This window comes from Phoca vitulina, unplaced genomic scaffold, assembly GCF_004348235.1.
Source record: "Phoca vitulina isolate PV1807 unplaced genomic scaffold, GSC_HSeal_1.0 scaffold8, whole genome shotgun sequence".
NCBI classification, from domain to species: Eukaryota; Metazoa; Chordata; class Mammalia; order Carnivora; family Phocidae; genus Phoca; species Phoca vitulina.
The window spans coordinates 930,731-954,314 of NW_022589711.1; the positions used below are offsets into that span (position 1 = coordinate 930,731).

General features: G+C 34.5%; 1 protein-coding gene across 2 annotated transcripts in view; it reads right to left on the reverse strand.

Annotated features, from left to right (window-relative positions):
- NCAM2 (neural cell adhesion molecule 2) overlaps positions 1 to 23,584 on the reverse strand; it is a 517,778-nt gene that overhangs the window by 172,950 nt on the left and 321,244 nt on the right. For both annotated transcript variants that reach the window (XM_032406278.1, XM_032406279.1), the window contains exon 6: positions 3,840 to 3,957. In XM_032406278.1, the coding sequence (XP_032262169.1) occupies positions 3,840 to 3,957 (118 nt within the window). The remainder of the gene's footprint in view (positions 1 to 3,839; positions 3,958 to 23,584) is intronic.

The following is a 23,584-nucleotide window of genomic DNA, read 5'->3' on the forward strand; positions in this document are numbered from 1 at the left end:
ATAACCAATGTCAAAAATAACATTACAAGAACTGATTTGAAGGGACACATGTACCCTGATGTTTATAGCAGCACTATCAACAATAACCAAATTATGGAAAGAGCCCAAATGTCCATCGACTGATGAATGGATAAAGAAATTGTGGTGTGTGTGTGTGTGTGTGTGTGTGTGTGTGTGTGTGTAATGGAATATTACTCAGCCATCAAAAACAATGAAATCTTGCCTTTTTCAATGATGTGGACAGAGTTAGAGTGTATTGTGCTAAGTGAAATAAGTCAGTCAGAGAAAGACAAATACCATATGATTTCACTCATATGTGGAATTTAAGACAAAAACAGATGAACATAGGGGGAAAAAAGAGAGGCAAACCATAAAACAGACTCTTAACTGTTAATAGAGAATAAACTGGGGGTTGCTGGAGGGGCAGTGAGAGGGGCATGTGTTAAATGGGTGATGGGGATTAAGGAGGGCGCTTGCCATGAGCACTGGGTATTATATGTGAGTGATGAATCTCTAAAATTCTACACCTGAAACTAATATGACACCATATGTTAACTAACTGGAATTTAAATAAAACTTGAAACAAACAAAATAATATTATAAGAAAAAAATTAAAAATATTTGATAAAGGGGCACCTGGGTGGCTCAGTGAAGTTAAGTGTCTGCCTTCAGCTTAGGTCATGATCTCAGGGCCCTCTGCACTCAGCGGGGAGCCTGCTTCTCCCTCTCACTTTTCCCCTCCCCCAACTCACTCACACTCTCTCTCTAATAAATAAAATCTTTAAAAAATATAATTGAACTAGACAATAATGGCATATTAAAATTAGTAAGGTGCAATTAAAGTAGTATTTAAAGGGAAAAAATGTAGGGGCACCTGGGTGGCTCAGTTGGTTAAGCAACTTCCTTCGGCTCAGGTCATGATCCTGGAGTCCCAGGATCGAGTCCCGCATCGGGCTCCCTGCTCAGCAAGGAGTCTGCTTCTCCCTCTGACCCTCCTCCCCTCTCATGTGCTCTCTCTCTCTCTCTCAAATAAATAAATAAAATCTTAAAAAAAAAAAAAAGGGAAAAATGTATGCTTATATTAGGAAAGTATAAATGATTGAAATCAATGACATTAAGTATCCACTTTAAGCCACTAAAAAAGAAGAGAATAGTAAGCACAAAGTAAACAAAAAGAAGACAATAATAAAAATAAGAGCAGATATCAATGAACTAGAAAATAGAAAAACAAAACAGAAAATAACTGAAATCAAAAGCTGATCATTGAAAAGATCATTCTTTTCATAAACCTATATCTAGACTGATCAGGATGAAAAAGAGAGAGAACAAATAACCAGTTACCAGCTTATCAGGATGACAGAGGGAAGATCAATATAGATAATGTGCAAATTATAAGTATAATAAGAGAATACTGTAAGTGACTTTATGCTAGTAAAAAAACTGAAATGAAATGAACAACTTGCTGGAAAGATATATATCACCAGAGATCACTAAAGACAAAGGTATTACTAGGATAGACCTAGATCTATGAAAGAACTTGAATTTGTAGTTAAACCTTTACATAAGAAAAGTCCTAGCACAGACTGTTTCACTGGAAATTTTTCCAAATAGTTAAATAAAAGTAATAGGCATTATATATACACTCTACCAGAAAACAAAAGAGGAAACTTCCCTAACTCATTCTATGAGGTCAGTATTGCCCTGACCCCAAACAATTCAAGAATAAAAACACAAAAAGACAGTAGTATCTCTCATAACTGTGAATGCAAAAATTTTCACAAATTAGCATAGTGACTCTAGCAATACATAAAAAAGACAATATAGCATAATCAAGTGGGTCCAATTCAAGGAATGTGAAACTGTTTTAACACTTGAAAATCAATGGAATTCACTGATTAGTGGGCTAATGATATAAATCCATATGATATTCTCAAAAGATGTAGAAGAAGCATTTGAATGGAACGAAGGTAGAGATATTCTAGAGTAGCGGCTTTTATTCCTACTTTGGCTTCCATGTCACCAAGTGCTCCTGATTCTCCTTGTGAAAACTTATTTTTCCCCACTGTTTGGTCCTCAACCGTTTTCTTTATCGGCTTCACTCATATCCCTTGGAAATATCTCTGTGCAACAGGTAGTCTTTCTCGTTGGACTGCTGCCCTAGAGACTGGGCGCGCTCAGGGTGGGATGGCCGTAGACTATATTACCTAATGATTACAGAATTTTTTTTCTTTTAGCAAGGATAACATGCTTATATCTACATATAAATATGTCAAAATAAAAACTTCCCTCTAATACTAATTTTAGCTTTGTCAATGTCACTATCATATACTCCCATTCTCCGATTATATATTAAATATCCAGAGAATAGAACAATTATTATTTACACCGTTAAAGGGATGAAACAAATGTCATATGAAGATATAATGATTAAAAATTATAGTTTACATGACTTACTATGTTAACCTCTGAATTTGATTTATTCTAGCCTGTATGATAATTATGTTTCCACTTAAATATGAGAATTTTGAACAAATGTTGAACTTTAAGACAGAAATCTAAACAGAAGGAAGTCTCTCTGGAAAGATAAAATGATGAGAATGAGATTCTAGAACAATATTTGTTCATTGTAATGAATGATCCAAGAGCTTTTCTGTGCTGCAATTAGATGTAATATTGACTCTTAACGATACACACCAGAAACCAGAAGTCTCTGAGATAACAGGATCATTATCTGGGGTGAATATGTTAATGTTTGATGTGTAATCCTTTAGAAAATACCAACAGTATGTCACAAAGGAATTCATCTTTGCAAAGAACATCTATTTACCTTATTTGAAGAAATATCTTGTTTATTGCTACCTGCTGTATTAAATGGATAAAGGTTTGAAATGTGCAGAATATCAGTAAGTGCTCAGGAAGAAATAGAAAAAAGGGGAATTGGATTGCAATTATTCTTCTTAAAATTGTTTTTTTGAAGAAACCTAATCCTCACTATGGCTACTTTTTGCCAATGTGAATATATTTCTACTAATTGTTTTCTTGTGATTTTTCTTACACTGTTTGGTTTATGAAGTGTAGAAGAGATTCTATAAATATCTGTAGCTATGCTTGAGTGGTAACCTGAATTAATAACTAAGATGTATTTTTAAGATTGTCCATTTGTAAAGTTTCATTGTCTCCTTTTTAACAGAGCCATAACATAAAATAATGAAATATGTTGATATCTGTTTGATGGTTAATAGAAATCAAATAGCATTGAAAAATTCTTTAGAAATGTCAAAGTACATACATACTTTTATATATTTCTAAAGAATTTTTGACAGTAAAAAACTGTCAAAGAACAGATTGAGAATAGAGAGTTTATTCATTTGATGAAGTAAGCTTTTTAAAAATGACATTACATTTATGGAAATTTAACTGTACATAATTAGCTTTTTTCCTGAATAAAATGGTACATAATTAAGATATACAATTACATTCCAATAAAATGGTTTTTATATACATACGATGGTGGTGCTATTAATACTAGCATTCGTATTTCTAGATACTTTCTAGCAGTAACATTAATGTGGTTGAATCAGTCATTGGGCTTCTGGGCCAGAAACATGCCTCATACAAAGAATAGCCAGCACCATGAGTGTAGCCTTTGACTTGGGTTAAATCACTCTGTTAATCTCTTTAACAATTTAATCTAACCAATTTAACTGAAAACAAAACTACCATAACCTTTTAATAAAATTCAAAGGAGTGTTTTTAGCCTTGATAAAATAAGATCAGAAATCTTTTTCCATGAGATTGATTCTGGACACAAGCCGGAAGGACGTGTATGCGTAACCTACCTGTACCAGGAGATGGAGGGCTCGGGAGAGCCAGAGGCCCTGCAGGATAACGTCATCTCTTCTCCTCTCTCTGCTGTGGCATTAAAAGATTTCTGAGGCATTGTGATCACTGGCGGCACTGAAAAAAGAGACGAATATGGATTAAATAGAGATGAAAAACATTTCATCAATGCCATTGGGACTTTCTTACAACTACTTTTTTGTTGTTGTTTTTGTTAAAATGCTAAGCTTTAGAACTTGATCTCTTACCTCCGTACTTATATCGACAGGACTGACTTGGTTGCACAGTAAGATGACTTTAAGACCCCTGATCTGCCTTCCAATGTACAATAATTAAAAAATTCATGCTAATGTTATTCTATTATTTTTAACCTATCAAACTAAATGAGAAATGAGACATTTAACAGATTTATATATATACACTTTTATATATACTTTATTTTATATATAAGAATCCAAGAAAAGCTCTTGGATCATATGCTTTTATATATACTTTTATGAAATATTTCTCACAAAAAGACAGACAATACCACCCTGACTGACATCAACACTGAGATCTACTTGGAGCATAAATGGATTTCCTATTTGGGTCCTCATCGGCATATGTAATTCTTTTTTTTTTTTTTTTTTTTTTTTTTTAAAGATTTTATTTATTTATTTGAGAGAGAGAATGAGAGAGAGAGAGCACATGAGAGGGGGGAGGGTCAGAGGGAGAAGTAGACCCCCTGCTGAGCAGGGAGCCCGATGCGGGACTCGATCCAGGGACTCCAGGATCATGACCTGAGCCGAAGGCAGTCGCTTAGCCAACTGAGCCACCCAGGCGCCCCTCGGCATATGTAATTCTATAAGCAATCATTCACTGCTTCAAGACAGGGCTTTCAAATTAGGTGTCAAACTATAATGTTCTTTCTGATTAACTGCACTTAATTTCTTCACACAACTATAGAACATTTTATGAAGAGAAACTGCTCAAGCCATAGAGAATATGAAATAGATTTTCATGAACAATTCAATTTTAAAATTAAACTTCCCCAATTTCTAACTAATTACATTGCAAAAACTGTATATGCTGCACATTTTGGACATGTTGAAACTGTTACTAAAATGTACTGTTTGCAATAAACAAATCAATAGCATCCATATTGATGCTAAATTTCAAAGTACAGCACAAATTTTTATTTAATGCACACTTTTATGATTTTCAATTGAATCCAACAAATAATATTCCTAAAATTAATTATATTAATAGAATTGTTTTTTATATATCCTAAACAACATGACCAGACAGGCATTTAGAAGTTTGATAATAATTAAATATCTTTACAATAGCATTCAGGTCAGCACTGATGCTATATTATTGCCATTAGTGGTGGGGGTAGGAACTGATATGTATCTTAGCAATTAAGCACGATAAATCAAGTTTCTGCCTTTATGAATTTAGATACAAGGGACATGATCTGACATGCTGTCTCTAAAGTAACATAATAGTTACAAGTATTACAATAGGATGGACTGTTTTCAGACATTAACTCTGCATTTTAAGTACACTGAAATTTGACTTTCTGTATCGTTTTAGTTCTTTTGTAATTATAGAAAAGAACACTTTAATCAAAATGTAATGCTTTTCATTTTGTTATAATAAACGTAGTTGCAATAGCACAATGACTATTTTTTATTACAACAATAAATATTTTTAACCCATTAGATAATTAGAAAGCAAATGAACTCTTTAATAGAAATTCTATCTGTAGTAAAATATTTGTGTAAATAGAAACACTTCAAAATGGAGAATCACATGCTCCAGTTCTTGTCCAATTATTTTTACTAACTGTAACAAATTATTTATTCTTTATCATAATTTTCTCTTCTATAGTGTAAACTGCATATGCTGGATGATCTGTAAGAATTGACAAATCTTAATGTTTACATTTTACGATACAATGACTCTGCTCATGAAATGTGCGTTCTTACAGTGTGGATTTGTCGAACAATATTACTATTCCATATTTATATGATAATTTTAAGAGTAATTTCAGAACTATTCTGAAGAATAATAGTATTCAAAACCTGCAGAGGTGTTCCCTAGTTCTGATGCCAAGATATTCAGGGAATTTGTTAGCCGCAGTTTAGACTATAGAGCATTTTTATGTGTATTGCCTCATTGGTTCTGAATTCGTTATTGAGTTGGATTAAATACATTTTTTTTAAAGATTTTACTTATTTATTTGACAGAGAGAGAGAGTGCACAAGCAGGGGGAGAGGCAGGAAGAGGGAGAGGGAGAAGTAGGCTCCGGGAAAAGCAGGGAGCCCGACGCGGGATCATGACCTGAGCTGAAGGCAGTCTTTTAACCAACTGAGCCACCCAGGTGCCCCTGGATTAAATAATTTTAAAAGGGATTACAATTATATTTCATCCAAATTTCTTGTTATCTCATAAGACCCATATCTAGTATATTTTTCTAGTCTACTTTAACTTCTTAAAAATACTCTTTTTTAATTTGACTGTATCTGAAACACCTAGTTTTAATAACTTTACAAAGACTTATATTCTGTATATATTAAGTAGCCAATATTTTCTGGTAAGTTTCAGTTCTCATTCTTTGGCTTTAAGAAACATGAGAATGTGGAGGGAGGTAGCTCCAGAACTCTGACTTAAATGGAGATTTTGGTCCAACTTCATGTTATAATTTCCCTCATTGGCTGCTCAGGCCCCAAAGTTTCCACTAATTTGACAGCTTAATTCCCTTTCATCAACAATAGCATCCAACAGTCCCACATGTCTTTTGTGTCTTGCAGTCTTCCTCCACACACTACCCCTTAGATATTTCTCAGAAGATGAAGAACATAGTATTAACTATGGAATACTCATGTGGTTCAAATTGACCACCACCAATAATCCTCCCAAATTTATTCAGGATAAGGGTAACAATCTTCCCACCCCCAATCACCACCACTGTCAGGAAAGCTACTCTTTCATAACTCATTGATTAATCAGATCTGGCCAAAATATATATCATCAAATAAATTCACATGTATATCCTTTATCTGGCAGAAGACTACTAAAATTACTACTCACGGCCCTTTCTTATTTACTTTTCCTTGTTTTTACTCTTAAGGCTGTGTGACACTTAGAAATTAGCATTAGGGAGGATTTGAAAAAGATGGTAAAATAGTAAGCACCAGGCATCTGTCTCCCCACTTGAGCAGCAATTGCAGAATCTGTCTAATCTAACTATCTTGGATCTCTGGAGTCTACTGAAGGTTTGCAGCTTCCAGGGGAAGACATAGAAGGTGAATTGCAAGCAAGGTCTCAAAGAGGAATTCGTACAGCCATGTTCATATTCATAGCAGCATTATTCACAGTATTTTACGAGTGAAAGCAACCTAAATGTCCATCAATGCATTAAAGGATAAGCAAACTGTTGTACAGGAACAAAATGGAATATTATTTAGCTTTAAAAAGAAAATTAATTCTGACATATACTACACATGGATGAACCTTGAGGATGCTATACTAAGTAAAATAAACCAGTCACAGAGAGACAAATAGTCTATGATTCCACTTACTATGTATTTAGAGAAGTCAAAATTATACAGACAGAAAGTGGAATACATTTTGATTAAAATTCTTGACCTTCCCCTCCCAACAGTACCTTACCCCTTTCCTCCTTAACCACTTAATTAATTACCTGCAATTTCATGCAAATATTAACACACATTTTTTTTATGTTTCCTTCTTTTTACAAAATATACCCTTTTCTGTACTGTGCTTCTTTTCTCAAACTAATAATACATGTAAGGGATATATTCATGTTACTATGTAGAGAACTTTCTCACTCCTGTTCAAATTACACAGTCTTCTACCATGTGGATAAACTACTGGGCATGTGTTATGTCACCTGAGAATACCCAAGTATTTATCTATTACAATCTTTATCTAGTGCAATCAATGCTCCAGTTAATTATCTAGAAGTAAAATTGATATGTCAAAGAGTAAATGCATATACAATTTTGACTGAAAAGGACTAAACCAAATTGCCTTCAGTGGTCATTACACGATTTTCAACTCCAACTGTGGATTATTTTTATAACCAGAAAAAAATATATAATGAACAAATAAGAAAGTAAAACAATAAAGTTGAAGTAAATAATTTTCAGATAATTTCCTAAAGTTAATTCATAACTGGATGTCTATAAGCATTATAACCCTTACCAAAGAACATCCAAGTGAAAAATTGAAGTTGGAAGAATGGAAAGCACTACTTTCATTTTCTTCTTGTTTCCACAGTAAGAGGTGATAACTAAATAAAAGACTAAAGTTAATAATAGAGGATAACTCAAGGCAAAATAAAAAAAAAAATTCTGAAAGTCTTAGACATGTTGACATGTCTTAGACAATTAAGCATGGCCATTTTTATGCTTTTTGGAGTACGTTCTATGATTAACAATATTCTATAGTACACAAAGTATGTTTCAAGAACCCCAGAAGTCCTCAAAACCCATTCAGGGGGTCTTATGATGCCTTCCCTTTACCAACCACATATCTGTGTGAATATGGATTTCTCCTGCAAAATTCTCACATTTTCACAATCCCAGTTACAGGACTGTGCTAATGGAGGAAAAGTTCAATAATCTCCTTGTCTAAAAGAGTCTTTTTCTCAGGTTTAAAAATATATCACAGAAGATTGAATGCAGCCACACATATAAGAATCTCCCTGTCTTCTGTTACAGTACACACTAGAGAAACTTGCAAAGGTGTAAAAAACAAAACAGAACAAAAGTTTGCCTTTTTTTTATTGATTGTTTCCTTTGTCGTGCAAAAAAGCCTTTTATTTCGGCATAATCCCAATAGTTTATTTTTGTTTTTGTTTTCCTTGCCTGAGGAGACATATTCATATATTTGTAAATGATATATCCAATAAGGGGTTAATATCCCAAATATATGAAGAACTTCTACAACTCAACACTAAAAATCCTAATGATCTGATTTAAAAATGGACAGAGGACCTGAATTGACATTTTTCTAAAGAAGACATACAGATGGCCAACAGACACATGAAAAGATGCTGAACATCACTAATCATCGGGGAAATCAAAACCATAATGCCAACAAAACCACAACAATATATCATTTCACACCAGTAAGAATGGCTAGTATCAAAAAGACAAGGAATAACAAGTGTTGGTGAAGATATAGAAAAAAGGGAACCCTCAGGTACTGTTGGTCAGATTGTAAATTGGTGCATCCACTATGGAAAACAGTATGGAGTTAACGGAAAAAATTCAAAATAGAAATACTATATAATCCAGTAATTTCAATACTGAGTATTGAAATGAAAATGAAAATGAAAACACCAATTCAAAAAGATATATGCATCCCTCTGTTTATTGCAGCATTATTTATAATAGCCAAGATATAGAAACAACCAAGTGTCCATCAATAGATGAATGGATAAATAAGAGTGGCACACACACACACACACACACACACGCACACACACACACACACGCACACACACACACACACACACAAGGGAATATTACTTAACCATTAAAAAAGAATGAAATCTTGACATCTGTGACAACATGGATTGACCTTGAGGGTATTATGCTAAGTGAAATAGTCAGATTGAGAAGACTCATGCTATATAATTTTACTCATATGTAAAATATATTAAAAAAACAAAAACAAATAAACAAAGAAATAAACAAATAAGAAACTAGACTCTTAAATACAGAGAACAAACTAGTCATTGCCAGAAGGGATGTGGGTGGGGAGCTGGATAAAACAGGTGAAGGGGATTAAGAGGTACAAACTTCTAGTTATAAAAAAAAAATAAGTCACAGAGATAAAAAGTGCAGCAGGGAAAATAGTCACTAATATTGTAAGCATGTTGTGTGGTGACAGATGGTGAACTACACTTATCATGGTAAGCACTGAGTAATATATAGAATTATCGAATCACTAAGGTGTACATCTGAAACAAATGCGCCATTGTCAACTGTACTGCAATAATAAATTTTAATGTAAAAAGCCACTGTTTAACTATATTTTTCAAAATGTCATTTTCTTTAATATGATACTTGGATTAGCATACTTATTATTTTTGACAATTAACAAATTAACATTTTAAAATTTAAATGAATTAATCAAATATTTTAAAACTTCTCATTTCAATGCCTAATATGATATACATATGATATATATAAATGGGCATAGCCCACATAAACAAAACCTTGAGGAATCCCCAATAGTTTTACAAATATGAAGAGTTCTAAGGCAAAAACTTCTGACGTCACCTGAGGTACAAAATGAGAGAACACAATTTGGTAATTCAAATTAGCCTTTAAAGAGAAGTCTTATAATGCTGTCAAGAAAAGTAATTTAAAAGCAAAGCCATAGTATATATTTAAAATTAATCTTAATGTGTAAGGTTTCAGAACATATTCCTAGAGAGTTAGTAATGATCACTTTTTTTTTTTTTTTTTAGATTATTTATTTGAGAGAGAGAGAATGAGCGGGGGGCGGGGCGTGCAGAGAGAGAGGGAGAAGCAGACTCCTCGCTGAGCAGGGAGCCCAACAGCAGTGGCGTGGGGCTCGATCCCAGGACCCGGAGATCATGACCTGAGCTAAAGGCAGATGCTTAACTGATTGAGCCTCCCAGGTACCCCCAGTAATGATCACTTTTAAGAAATTCTGGAAAAGTCAATCTGTTGGGAAATGTGATCAGTTGGAGGATTTCAGGACTGATCATGGTGGCATGCAGGAGACAATAGGGTTTATTTGGGTGGTGCTTGGACAGTTGCATAAGAGGGTGAATTCTTCCTAGCAAGAGACCTACCAGAGACAGTATGTGTGGGAAGGGGCACCACTCAGAGGGGGAGGAGGGCAAGGAAACTCCTGGGAGAGGTGATTTGAGAAGGAGGCTTCTGTGTCTAGGTGACGTCACTCAGCAGCACAGCAGGAGAACTCCAGAGGGCAGCTGTGGCTTGGACTGGCCCAGAGTTTGTCTTGTCTACAGCTAGCAGAAGGTGGGTGCACTTCTGCAAGGTGTGCAAAGCAGGTGGATTCTAAATGGTTAAAATATGCATATTTGGCTATATTTAAAACAATATACAATGGAATATTACTCAGCCATCAGAAAGGATGAATACCCACCTGGGTATTGCGTCAACATGGATGGGACTGGAGGAGATTATGCTAAGTGAAATAAGTCAAGCAGAGAAAGTCAATTATCATATGGTTTCACGTATTTGTGGAACATAAGGAATAGCATGGAGGACATTAGGAGAAGGAAGGGAAAAATGAAGAGGGGGGAATCGGAGGGGGAGATGAACCATGAGAGACTATGGACCCCAAGACACAAACTAAAGGTTTTAGAGGGGTGCGGGATGGGTTAGCCCAGTAATGGGTATTAAGGAGGGCACGTATTGCATGGAGCACTGGGTGTTATATGCAAACAATGAATCATGGAACACTACATCAAACACTAATGATGCACTGTATGGTGACTAACATAACATAAAATTAAATTAAATTAAAAAATAAAACAATAGATTTGTAAAAATGTGAATTTGGTGCTAATGAGGTTTTGAGTTAATGGTGGAAGGATTCCATCCTTCCATGCTAAGAAGAAGAAAACAACATGAGGACTAATATAGGAGGAGGGGGTTCTTCTTTGGCTCATTTATTTAACAGGAATTAAGGTAATGATGATGATAACAAAAACGTTGGGAGGAAAAAGGTTATCCTGGTATTAAAAACTGTTCAGTTTACTATAATATCTGAATAGATATCAGAACAAACCATCAAATGATCATATAGCTCATAATTTGGGGAAGTTACTATTACATATTTTTTAAAAGAACAAATTTTATAAGACCAATATAATTTTCATCTGTGATAGACTGCCAGAAACAAAGAAGAGTTACAGCCTCTTTTCTTTTTTCCCCTATAAAGTCCTTTAATGTTGCCCCATTTACTAAAGTAGATATATATGGTCTTAAATACACTCCTGTCAAAAGTTAGTAAATAGGGTGAGGTATCCTAAAGTCTGAGCTAAACGTTCAGAGCCACACTAGAATGACAAATTGAGTGTCAATCAAGTGAGCTGCTGTAAATCATTTCAGTTAATATTTTTATTGAAAAGATATTCATTCTGAGTTTAAAAAAAGAACAAAAAATCCTGATCATATATGTGTCAACAAGTTTAAAAATAATACTATAGATTTCTAGGTCTGGGTTAATGAAAGTAACCCCAATGCATCCTGTCCGTGTCATTTAATTCTTCCCTAACACTAGGACAGCATGCATGGATAATCTCTTTGAGGATTCTGAAATGTAAATAGTAGCAGGCATATCATTACTAGAAAAATATCAGAATTTGAAAAAGAAAATCTGTGAAAATTTTTTTTTTTCTTCAGAACCCCTTGGTTGGACTGAAGGCAGCTGGAAACCCTAAAAATAATCAACATGGCCCACTGGAGATCCAGAGAAGCTTTCTAGTTTGGTCTGAGGGAGCAGAAGAGATTCCCTGGCACAGCAGTGGGAGCCTGCAAGTGCCTGAGTCTCCGAAAGAAGACATGCTTCCTCATCAGTCAGAAAAACGGTGGTCCCAAGAGGGCAAGAAAAATCCCACTGTTTTCCTCCTTCTCTTTCCTCCAGCTAGTTGGCCCTCAATAAGGGCACATCTATGGCAGTGAGGGGTAGATAAAACCCCAGTTTTTATTATTATTTTATTTCTATTTTTTAAAACCCCAGTTTTTAGTCCAAGGGACTGTAAACTGGAGACTTGCAGAACAGGAAAGCATGGGAGGCATCACAGAGTAGAAAGAGCTTAGGAAAGCAACTGCATCAAGTTATTCATGAAATCTTGGGCTCAGCCCTGAGCTGTGCATTTGTAGATCTGATCTTAAACAGTACCACGACTTTGAGAATTGAACTAAGAGCTAAACCGCCACACAGGTACTGAAGTGGCCAACGGTACACATGTATACAGATCTGAAAATACTGCAAAGGTTTTGAAAATGTAACTAATTTTTAATCCACAGCCCACAGAAGTCTGGTCACAATATGTGGCCTGAATTTGGACAGATTGTTTGGAAAAATGAAAATATCAACATCATAATCAAATTGCTAAAAGCTGAAGCCATACAATTACAAAAAAATATATCAGTTATAGGAAAACAATAATTCAAATAACTGTAGGTTTCTTATCAGAAACCACGGAGGCCAAAAGGAGGTGAAACAGTATTTTTAAAGTGCCATGAAGAACGATTTGTCAGAATAAAGTTCTATATGTCCAGCAAAAATATCCTTCAGAAATGAGGGTAAAATAAAGACATTATCATTCTCAGGTTAAAGACAATTAATAAAACTTCTACCAGAAGATTATATCCTAAAAGAATTGGAAAAGGAAATTCTTCAGACAAAAGAGAATTTTATCAGAGGAAACTTTAGGGATGAAGAAAGAGCAAGAGAAATCATAAATATCTTTGTAAAAATATGTCTAATGATAGAAATAGAACTTTAACATTGAGTATAGGGGTTTTCAATTAATGCAGGTATAATACGGAAGACAACTAAGACAAAGAAGAAAGGGATAGAAGGACCTAGATGGTGCTACAGTTTCTACATTTCAAATGAGACAGTAAAATACTGGTTCCAAGATTAATAGGTACGTTTTAATCACAGTAGCAATGGGAAAAATAGATATAGCCCAAAACATGATAGGTAAAATAGAATGGTAAGTAATGTTCACACAATCCAAAGAAGGCAGGGAAGAGGAAATAGAAGAATGGAAAACAGAATACACTGAAAACAAACCAAATCCATGTGATGCTCAGGTAAAAGATTAAATACTTTATTTCCAAGCTTGGGAACAAGTAAGGAAGTCCCCACTACACACTCCTATTAACATCATTCTGAAGGCCAACACAGTACTAAGCAACAAATGAGAATAAAAAGCAGACAATTGGAAAGGAAAAAATAATTTTCTTCCAATTTGCAGATGCATTGTTGTCTTCACTGCACATCCAAAATTCTATAAAAACATTGCTAGAACTAATAAATGCACCTAACACAGTCACAAGATATGAGAAAAAACACACAAAAATAATCATTTTTCTGTATACATACTTGCAATGAACAATTAAATATATACTAATATATATCTACATTTATATTTATATTATATTTAATGAAGTATTAGAAATGTAAAAGTATAGGGGCGCCTGGGTGGCTCAGTTGGTTAAGCGACTGCCTTCGGCTCAGGTCATGATCTCAGGGTCCTGGGATCGAGCCCCGCATCAGGCTCCCTGCTCCGCGGGAAGCCTGCTTCTCCCTCTCCCACTCCCCCTGTTTGTGTTCCCTCTCTCGCTGTCTCTCTCTCTGTCAAATAAATAAATAAAAAAATCTTAAAAAAAAAAAAAAGAAATGTAAAAGTATATACAATAGCTCCAAAATATAACACTTAGGTATTAATCAAACAAAATTCACATATGGCATCTGAATGCTAAAAACTACAAACAGATCAAAGAAGTGAAAAAAATACCTTAATAAATGAGGAGACATACCCTGTTGATATATTTGTAGACTCAACATTGAAAAATATGTCAGATATTTCAAAATTGCTATCAAGACTCTATACAATTCTAATTAAAATCCCAGCAGTATATAATTTTGTAGGCAGAATGATTCTAAAGTTTAAGTGGAAGGCAAAAAAACTAGAATTTACAAAATGTTTTTGTAAAAGAAGAACAAAGTCATAGAAATCATACTGTCTGATTTTAAGACCTGGGTAAAGCTATGCAACTAGGGAAGCACAATAATGGTTCAGGGATAGGTGCATAGATCAGTGGAACAGAAAAGAGTCCAGAAATAGACTCCTACGATACAGCCAATGTTCTAAAATTTTAGTTTGCTAAGAACAAAGGCATTTCAATGGAGAAATAATAGTATTTTAGCAATGGTTTTTAAATAATTGGCTATCCATATGCAAATACATGAACCTGAGGACAGAATTTATCCCTCCTACAAAACTGAGCCCCAAATGAATCAAAGAACTAAACTGAAAACATAAAAGTATAAAACTTTGGGGCGCCTGGGTGGCTCAGTCGTTAAGCATCTACCTTTGGCTCAGGTCATGATCCCAGGGTCCTGGGATCGAGCCCCACGTTGGGCTCCCTGCTCAGTGGGAAGCCTGCTTCTCCCTCTCCCACTCCCCCTGCTTGTGTTCCGTCTCTCACTGTGTCTCTCTCTGTATAAATATACTTTTATAAATAAAACTATAAAACTTTTATGAGAAAACTTGGGAGAAAAATCTTTGTGACTCTGGGCTAAGTGAAGAGTTCTTAGACATGATGCCAAAAGAATGGTCCATAAAAGAAAAAGATTAATACTTGGACTTCTTTAAAAGTAAAGTTAAAAGGCTTTGCTTTCTGAATTACACTGTTAAGAGAATGAAAAGATAAGCCACAGCATGAGGGAGAGTACTTGCAAATCAACACATCTCTGAGCAAGGAATTGTATCTGAAATATATAGACAATCTAAATTCAATAGTAAGAAAAAAAGTGCAAAAGAAGTGAACAGACATCACTAAAGAGGCTGTTTGGAGAGCAAAACTGCTCTTATAAAATTTGTAAGGAACCCTAACACTGTAATGAAAAATATAATCCAATTAGAACATGGGTACAGACATTGCAAAGACATTTCACAGACGAGGATATACGGATACAGGAATGAGAAACAAGCACATGAAAAGGTGTGCACTATCATTGCCCACAGCATAAAGCCATGGCAATACATTGCAGACATGCACATTAAAACCACAGAGATTTCACTACACACCTATTTTGATGTGTAGCATTAAAAACAAAAAATCAAACACTGACAAGATCAAACACCAGTGAGAATGAGAAGCAACTTGACTTCTTATATATTACTAGAAAGAATTCAAAATTATACCGCCATCGTGGAAAATGATTTCGCAGTTTCTCATGAAATTAAAAACATGCACTAACCTTATAGCCCTGGAACCCAACTCCTAGGTATTTATTTACCCTAGATAGGTTAGATTTTGGATGAATCCATTTATGTGACATTCTTGAAAAGATAAAATTATAGTGAAGGAAAGGGAGTGGTGGGTATGTGGGGCTTAGAGGTTATAGGAAGATGTAACTTCAAAAGGAAAAAAATAAAAGTGTCTGGGGATGATGGAAGAATTCTGTTTACTGATTGTGGTGATGGTGGTTACATGAATCTACGCATACATTAAAATTCATCAAACTATACAGTGAAAATAAAAAAAGTAAATTTTACTGTATGTTAACATAAATCAAATATGCAAACTTTTAAAAAATTTGCATGGTGAGGTTTTAGAAAATTATAATTGTATTATAAATACTATAATTGTATAATATAAATAATGGCATTATTTAATTTATAATTAAATGTATAACAATGATCCATCAGATTCATTAAGGTGACATACTAACACAGTCCACGACTCCTGGAGAAGTCAGTTGCCCATTGTTCAGAAGCAGGAAAATCTCATAAATTTCCCAATCTAAGAGAGTCTTGGCTTATGTTCAAGATGTGCTTGTTTCTACTTTACTTTATCAAACTCCTCCCCTTTCTTTAACTCATTACTCTGATCTGCCAAATGAATTCTGAAAATCCTTTTACTTCTTGCTGCTTGTTTTTATCTATCATGAATTGCAGATACCACAGCTTCTCTAGTCTTTCTGTTTATGAGACATAGACTTGTTGGCCTAGAATGCTGGCCATGTTTCAGTTCGTGGCTTTGGCTCTTTCAGAGTAGCTTTGTGATACCCGGCTATCAACAGTCCAGTGTCAAAACTGGAGTACAATTAAATTAATTAATTAACAAAAATAAATTAATTTCAAAGTAAAATGTATGGACAACACAGGCAAAAAATGAAATTTAGACATAGATGTATAGATACAAAATGATTTTACATTCAGTACAGAACGGGAGACTGTGATATTTTGAGGTCAGGATTTAACAACATCACAAACAAAACATACTGCTAGCATTATTCAAATCCTTGTCATTCTCTGTAGAATTTTGTTTACTATGTTGAAATATTATATACAAGAATGTCAGCTTCCAGCCAAGATGTAGAAATAGGCACCCGATTTATTCTACCAAGTAAAAGAAAGAACCAAGAATCAAACATACTGTACAAAACAGCAGTTTTCAAGACATTGTGAATCAGTCAACAAAGCAGTCAACAGTGATCTCTGAAATATAAAAGGAAATGGGTGTGTCCTACTACTGCCCCAGCTAATTATCTAGAGAGAGTTTATAAGCTGCAGTAGAGGGAGGAGGGGCCCAGCTGGAGTCTAGAAGTCTCCTTGAATTGAGGCAGGGAAGGCAGTCAGGGGAAGCAAAGTTCACAGGACAGAGTACCAGACAGGAGACAGGTGGGCAATGAGGACTTCCTGAGGTCTGCAGTAAGTTTCCCTGGGGTCTTCCAGATGAGTACTGCTGCACGTATGTCCATGAAAAGAAACTACTGAGTCCAGGGAGAGAAATTCCCAAAAGATTCAGGAGAAACAATTTGCAAAGCTCAAACAGAGAAACAAATAGTTTTTATTCCCATGAGCCAGATTAAAAAAAAAAAAAAAAAAATGAGAAGAAACAAAACAAAACAAAAGCACCTCATAAAATATGGCAAATAAGGAATTTAGAAAGATTTTACCTCAAGAGTGAGGCAAAATTAGCTCTGGACTATTTTGTTCCCCCCTAACAAAACTTAAAAGCATGAACTGAAAGGATGAAACTGTATCCAAGTAACTCATCTGGATTCCTGAAAAAGACTTAAAATAAATACAAAAATACTCAGCACAGTAAAGGAGTAAAATCCACAAATTCTGGCATCTAATTTAAAATTATTCACCATGAAAAGAAGCAGGAAATATGAGACATGATGAGGAAAGAAAAATACATCCAACCTTAAGTGACCCAGAAATGGCACAGATGACAGCAGTAAAGCAGTTACTATAACTGCATTCCATATGTTCAAGAATCTAGAGCAAAGACTGATCATGTTACAGACTTGGAAGCTATGTTAAAAATCAAATTTATACATATTAAAACTACAGTGTCTGAAGGCAAAATACACACGACAGGATTAGTAGTAGATTAAACGTTGCAGAAGAAAAGATAACTTGAAAGAAGTAACAGAAACTATTAAAAAAGTAATACATCAAGAAAAAAAAAAAGGACTAAAAGAAAATGAACAGAACATCTGAGGGATGTAGGGTAAGTTCAAGTGGCCTAGTTGATGTGAACTTAGAGTTCCAAAGGAGTGTGGGACAGAAAGCAGTATATGAAGATCTACTGGCTGAAAGATTTCCAAATCTGATAAAGATTATAACCCAAGTATGTCAAAATAAAAGCTAAGGACAAGAATAATGAAGAAAACTACACCAAGGTATATCATATCCAAATTGCCTAAAACAAGTGATAAAGAGAAAAATATTCAAGAATCTAGGAGGACTAGGTGGGTGGATTCTTTAGGTACAGAAGCACAAAATAAAGATTAGAGCAGACTTTTCATCTGAAATAACTCTGGCCAAAGATAATGGCTCAGAATTTTTAAGGTACTGAAAGAAAAAAAAAAAAAAAAAAAAACCTTTCAATATAGAATTCTAACTCAACAAAATTTTATTTCAAATATAAAGGCAAAATGAAGATTTTCTCAGATATACAGTAACTGAAGTGAATCAGCACTAGTAGACCTGCCCTGTAAGAAATGTTAAAGGAAGTCATTCAGGCATTTGGGAAGTGATACCAGATGGAAATCTGAATATACACAAAATAATGAAGAACTCTAGAAATGGTAACAATGTGTTTACATATAAAAGTTTTGCTTTCCTTATTAAAGTCACCTTAAGAACTCATTGACAATTTAAACAACTATATATATATATATATAGAGAGAGAGAGAGAGAGAGAGAGAGAGAGAGAGAGAGAGAAAGTGGCAATAGGGAATAATAGAGTATAATGTCCCTCTCCTCTGTAAAGGTGTTAATGCCGTCAATGCCTCAATGCACAAATCCAGCCATTTATAAATATGTTAAGTTAAATGGCAAAGGAAATTTGCAGATAATAATTAAGATTATAGACATTAAAATGGGAAAACTATCCTAAAGTATCCTAGATAATCCAGGTGAGACTAATTGCATGAGCCCTTAAAAGCAGAGAACTCGCTCTAGTTGGAATACAAAACAGAAGAGAGAAGGAGATGCAGCAGAAGGGAAAGTCAGAAATACTCCAAGTATGAGAAGGGTTGACTACACCATTGCTGGCAGTGGAGGGAGAAGCCCCCATGTAAGGACCAGAGATGCCCCTAAAAGCCAAGGACAGCCTCCTCTGAGTGATATCTAGCAAGGAATTAGAACCTTAGTCCTATAACAAAAAAGAGGACATATTCCATCAAAAACCTGAATATTAGAAGGGATTCTTCCTCAGAATCGGTAGCAAGGAGCACAATCCCGCAAATACCTTGATTGTGGACCTGCAATACCCTGAGCGGATCCCAGTTGAGCCTACTTTGATTTCTGATCTACAGAAACTATGAAGTAATAAATCTGTGTTGTTCAAGCACCAAATTTGTGGTAATTTGTTACCACAGATGGAAAACTAACACAGGGTTTATAATTTATATAGATGTAAAACATATGATGACAATTACACAAAAGCTGAAAGGGAATACTGTTAACTCAACATGTGAATAGTATAACATCACTTGATGAAAGACTGAAAATCAACGACTAAAATAACATAACAATGATTTATAGTTAACGAGCCAAGATAGAAAATTAATTGATTGATATAAAATACTCCAAAAATCTAAAGGAGTCATAAATAGAAGAAATGAACAAAGAACAGATAAGATATATAGAAAGCAAATAGCAAGATTTAAACCCAACTAACTCAATGAGACATTTAACATAAATTGTGCAAATACTCCAATACAAAGTTAAGGACTGTCAGAATTGACAATTAAAAAAAAAAAAGACCACTAAACTGACTATATACTGCTTAATGTCCTAATGATCAAGAAGTCAATTCATCAAGATGACATAATTCTAAATTTTATGCATATAATAACAGAGCTTCAAAACACATGAAGCAGAAACTAATAGAACTGCAAGGAGAAATAGATAAATCTATAATTTCATTAGAGATTAAACAGTCCTCTCTCAATAATTAATGGAGCAAGTAGACAAGAAGTTAAGAAGGATAAAGATTTGGTCAACATTATCAATTGACCCTAACTTAGCTAATTATTATTAAAACTCTAACCAAACCAGCAGATCACACATTCTTTTCTACTGCACAGGAAATACATTTGAAAAGATCTAAATCAAAGAAAGTGGGTTCTCTAACCACATTAGAACCAAACTAGAAACTATGATAGAACAGTATTTGGAAAACCTCTATATATTTGAAAACAAAAACACAATTCTAAATTAACCCATAGGACAAATAAGAAATCAAAAGGGAAATTGCAAAGCATTTTGAACCGAATGGCAAATATACACAACATATTAAAAGTTGTGGAATGAAGTTAGAACAGTACAAACAGGGCATTCTCAAGCATTCAACGTACGCATTAGAAGAGAAGAAAGGTTTCAAATTAGTGTCTTCAGGTTTAACTTAAAGAACATAGAAAAGAAGATCAGATTACCCAAATTACCCAAATATACCCAAAATAAGCAAGAAAAGATAAAATAAAGATCAGATTGGAAATTGATAAATAAAGGAAAAAGGAAAACAAATAGAAAACTAATTAAACCAAATCGGTTTCTTTAAGAGACCAATATAACTAGTAAAATACGAGCCACACTGATCAGAAAAGAAGAGAGAAGGAGTGAGGGACAGAGAAAAAAAAGTGAGAGAACAAGAGCAGAGACAGACAGAGAAAGAGGAGGAGAGAGAGAAAGAATACAAGTTGTTAATACTGGAACTGAAAAGTCAAGATGGACTATAGACTCTAAAGATATTAGCAGGATAATAGAGAGATATTATGAACCGTTTTATGCCAATGAAGTCAGCAACTGAGACTAAATGGACAAATTCTTTCAAAGGTATAAACCACCAAATTTCACTTAAGAAAAAATAGATAACTTGAAGGGGATAACCTTTATCTATTAAAGACTGAAATAGCAGTTTTTTTTTTAAGAAATTAGTATTATTATTTTTAAAGATTTTATTTATTTATTTGCCAGAGAGAGACACAGCGAGAGAGGGAACACAAGCAGGGGGAGTGGGAGAGCGAGAAGCAGGCTTCCCACGGAGCAGGGAGCCTGATGTGGGGCTCGATCCCAGGACCCTGGGATCATGACCTGAGCCGAAGGCAGACACTTAACCGACTGAGCCACCCAGGCGCCCCTGAAATAGCAGTTTAAAATCTTCCTGCAATGTAAACTCTAGACCCAGATAGCTTTAATGATGAATTTTATTAAATATTTAATGAAAAAAATTAAACCCAGCACAAACTTTCACAATATAAAGAAAGTTCATTCCAATTCTCAATGAGACCAATAATATTCTGGTACCAAAATCAGAAAAAGGCATAACAAGAGAAGAAAACTAAAAAAAAAGAAAGAAAGAAAGAAAGAAAGAAACTGCAGAATAATATCTCCTAAGTACACAGATGCAAAAATTCTTAACAAAATTTTAGGAAATTAAATCCAATATTATATAAAAGAATAGCACATTATGGCCACATGGAAATGTAAGGTTAGTTAACATTCTAGAATTGGACAATGTATTTCACCAAATTAATTGATTTAAAAAAAAGCAAACTGTTATTATCTCATTAGATTCAGAAAACAAGTATTTGGAAAAACCCAGAAATCATTATTGATAAAATTTCTTACCAATTTAGGAAAAGGTCACTTTTCAATCTGATAAAGAGCATCTCCGAAAAGCCAACAGCTAACCATATATTTGACATTGAAAGAGTGAATATGTCCCCTGAAAGATTAGGGTCAAGGCAATTGAAATCTCCAATAAGAAGAAAATAATCCAGTAAAGAAAGTAGATTAAAGATTTTAAAAGAAAACTGACACAAGGTAAACAAACATATGAAAAGATGCTCAACTCAGTCATTAAGCGTCTGCCTTCGGCTCAGGTCATGATCCCAGAGTCCCAGAGTCAAGCCCCACGTCAGACTCTCTGCTCTGCGGGGAGCCTGTTTCTCCCTCTGCCGCTCCCCCTGCTTATGTGCACTCTCTCTCTCTCTGTCAAATAAATAAAATCTTAAAAAAAAAAAAAAAAGTCAGATATTTAATCAACTGAGCCACCCAGGCACCCCTGCAAGATTACTTTTACATAAATTCCAGGAACTTTTGTGGTTAATGGGTATATTCACTTAAATTTATTATCTTGATTGTGGTGATTGGTTCATACTATATATTTGGCATTCATGTATCTATACGGCATTTTAAACACATTTTATTATGTATTATATATAACTCAATAAGAATGTTAAAATACATGCAAGATAACTGAAATTGGATTAGTAGATTGGTAGTATAACAGGGAAATGTGATCAAGGTGATAGTAAAATAATTTGGATTATTTTGGATTATTCTCTAAGGAGAAAAAAATGTAAGCGGTGATAATTATCAAATAAAATATCTTCTGTGATTGGGGTAATGATACTTTTGTATAAAATAATTAAATACTGAAGATATTATTTCAAAAGTTGACTGCTTTCTATATCCAAAACGCTTATTGCTATAAAATATTACCTTTGTTCTTGAAGCATTAATGGTCTAGTTTGAGATAATTTCACACATAAATAGATAATTTCAAATCACTGTGAAAGGTATACTGAGAGAGAGATTGTAGAGATGGAGTTGGTTAATAGCTCTGCTGAAAAAGTTCTAAAATACCTTTGGGGATACTTGGATGTCTGTTATTTGACTTCGGACAAAGAATTTATGATGAACCAGAAACTCCCCTAGGGATCCCCAAACATTTTCTGCACTAATAGTTTGTACCTGGACTAACCAATTTGTAAAACCTGCTTTAATTACTTAAGGACCCCCACTGAGAGCTTCTTGAAGATTCCTCACTCAGATAGTGGTGGTTCAAGGTAAAGAGCACCTTTGTGTGCACATAGGGCCCTGGAGGATCTCACACAGGAGACTGTATCCTGGAGACCTGTCTGCTGTTTTCCTGCATTCTGTTCCTCTTGCTGCACCATACCCTTTCCTTTAAAATAAGACCTTTACATGAGCATACTATATGGAATTTGGTGAGGCCTTTCAAATATCTGAACTTGGGAAAATTTTACAGAGATAAAATTTTCTAGTGCTATGAGATCTCAAGGGGAGGAAGTCAGGTAATAAGGCAGATAAAATTGGGAAAAGTTTTCTAGAATGATACTTGAACTAAGTCTTATAAGGGGAACAGAAATCAGGCTAGTTGTGTGTGTGTGTGTGTGTGTGTGTGTGTAAGAGACAGAAGACTAATTTGACATAGAGACGGCACACTCTCATTTATCCTAGTAAAACTAAGTGTACCTCCATAAAGGGGCACACCATACTGTACTTAAAAATGTGTTCAGTACAGGGAACTAATTTTACTTATAACTGCGTGTTTATTTAATTTATATCTAACTTAAATGGAATTCTTTGTTTCTTAACTGTTTCCATTGTTAAAAAGATACATGCTCAAAGATAAACTCAAAATGGATG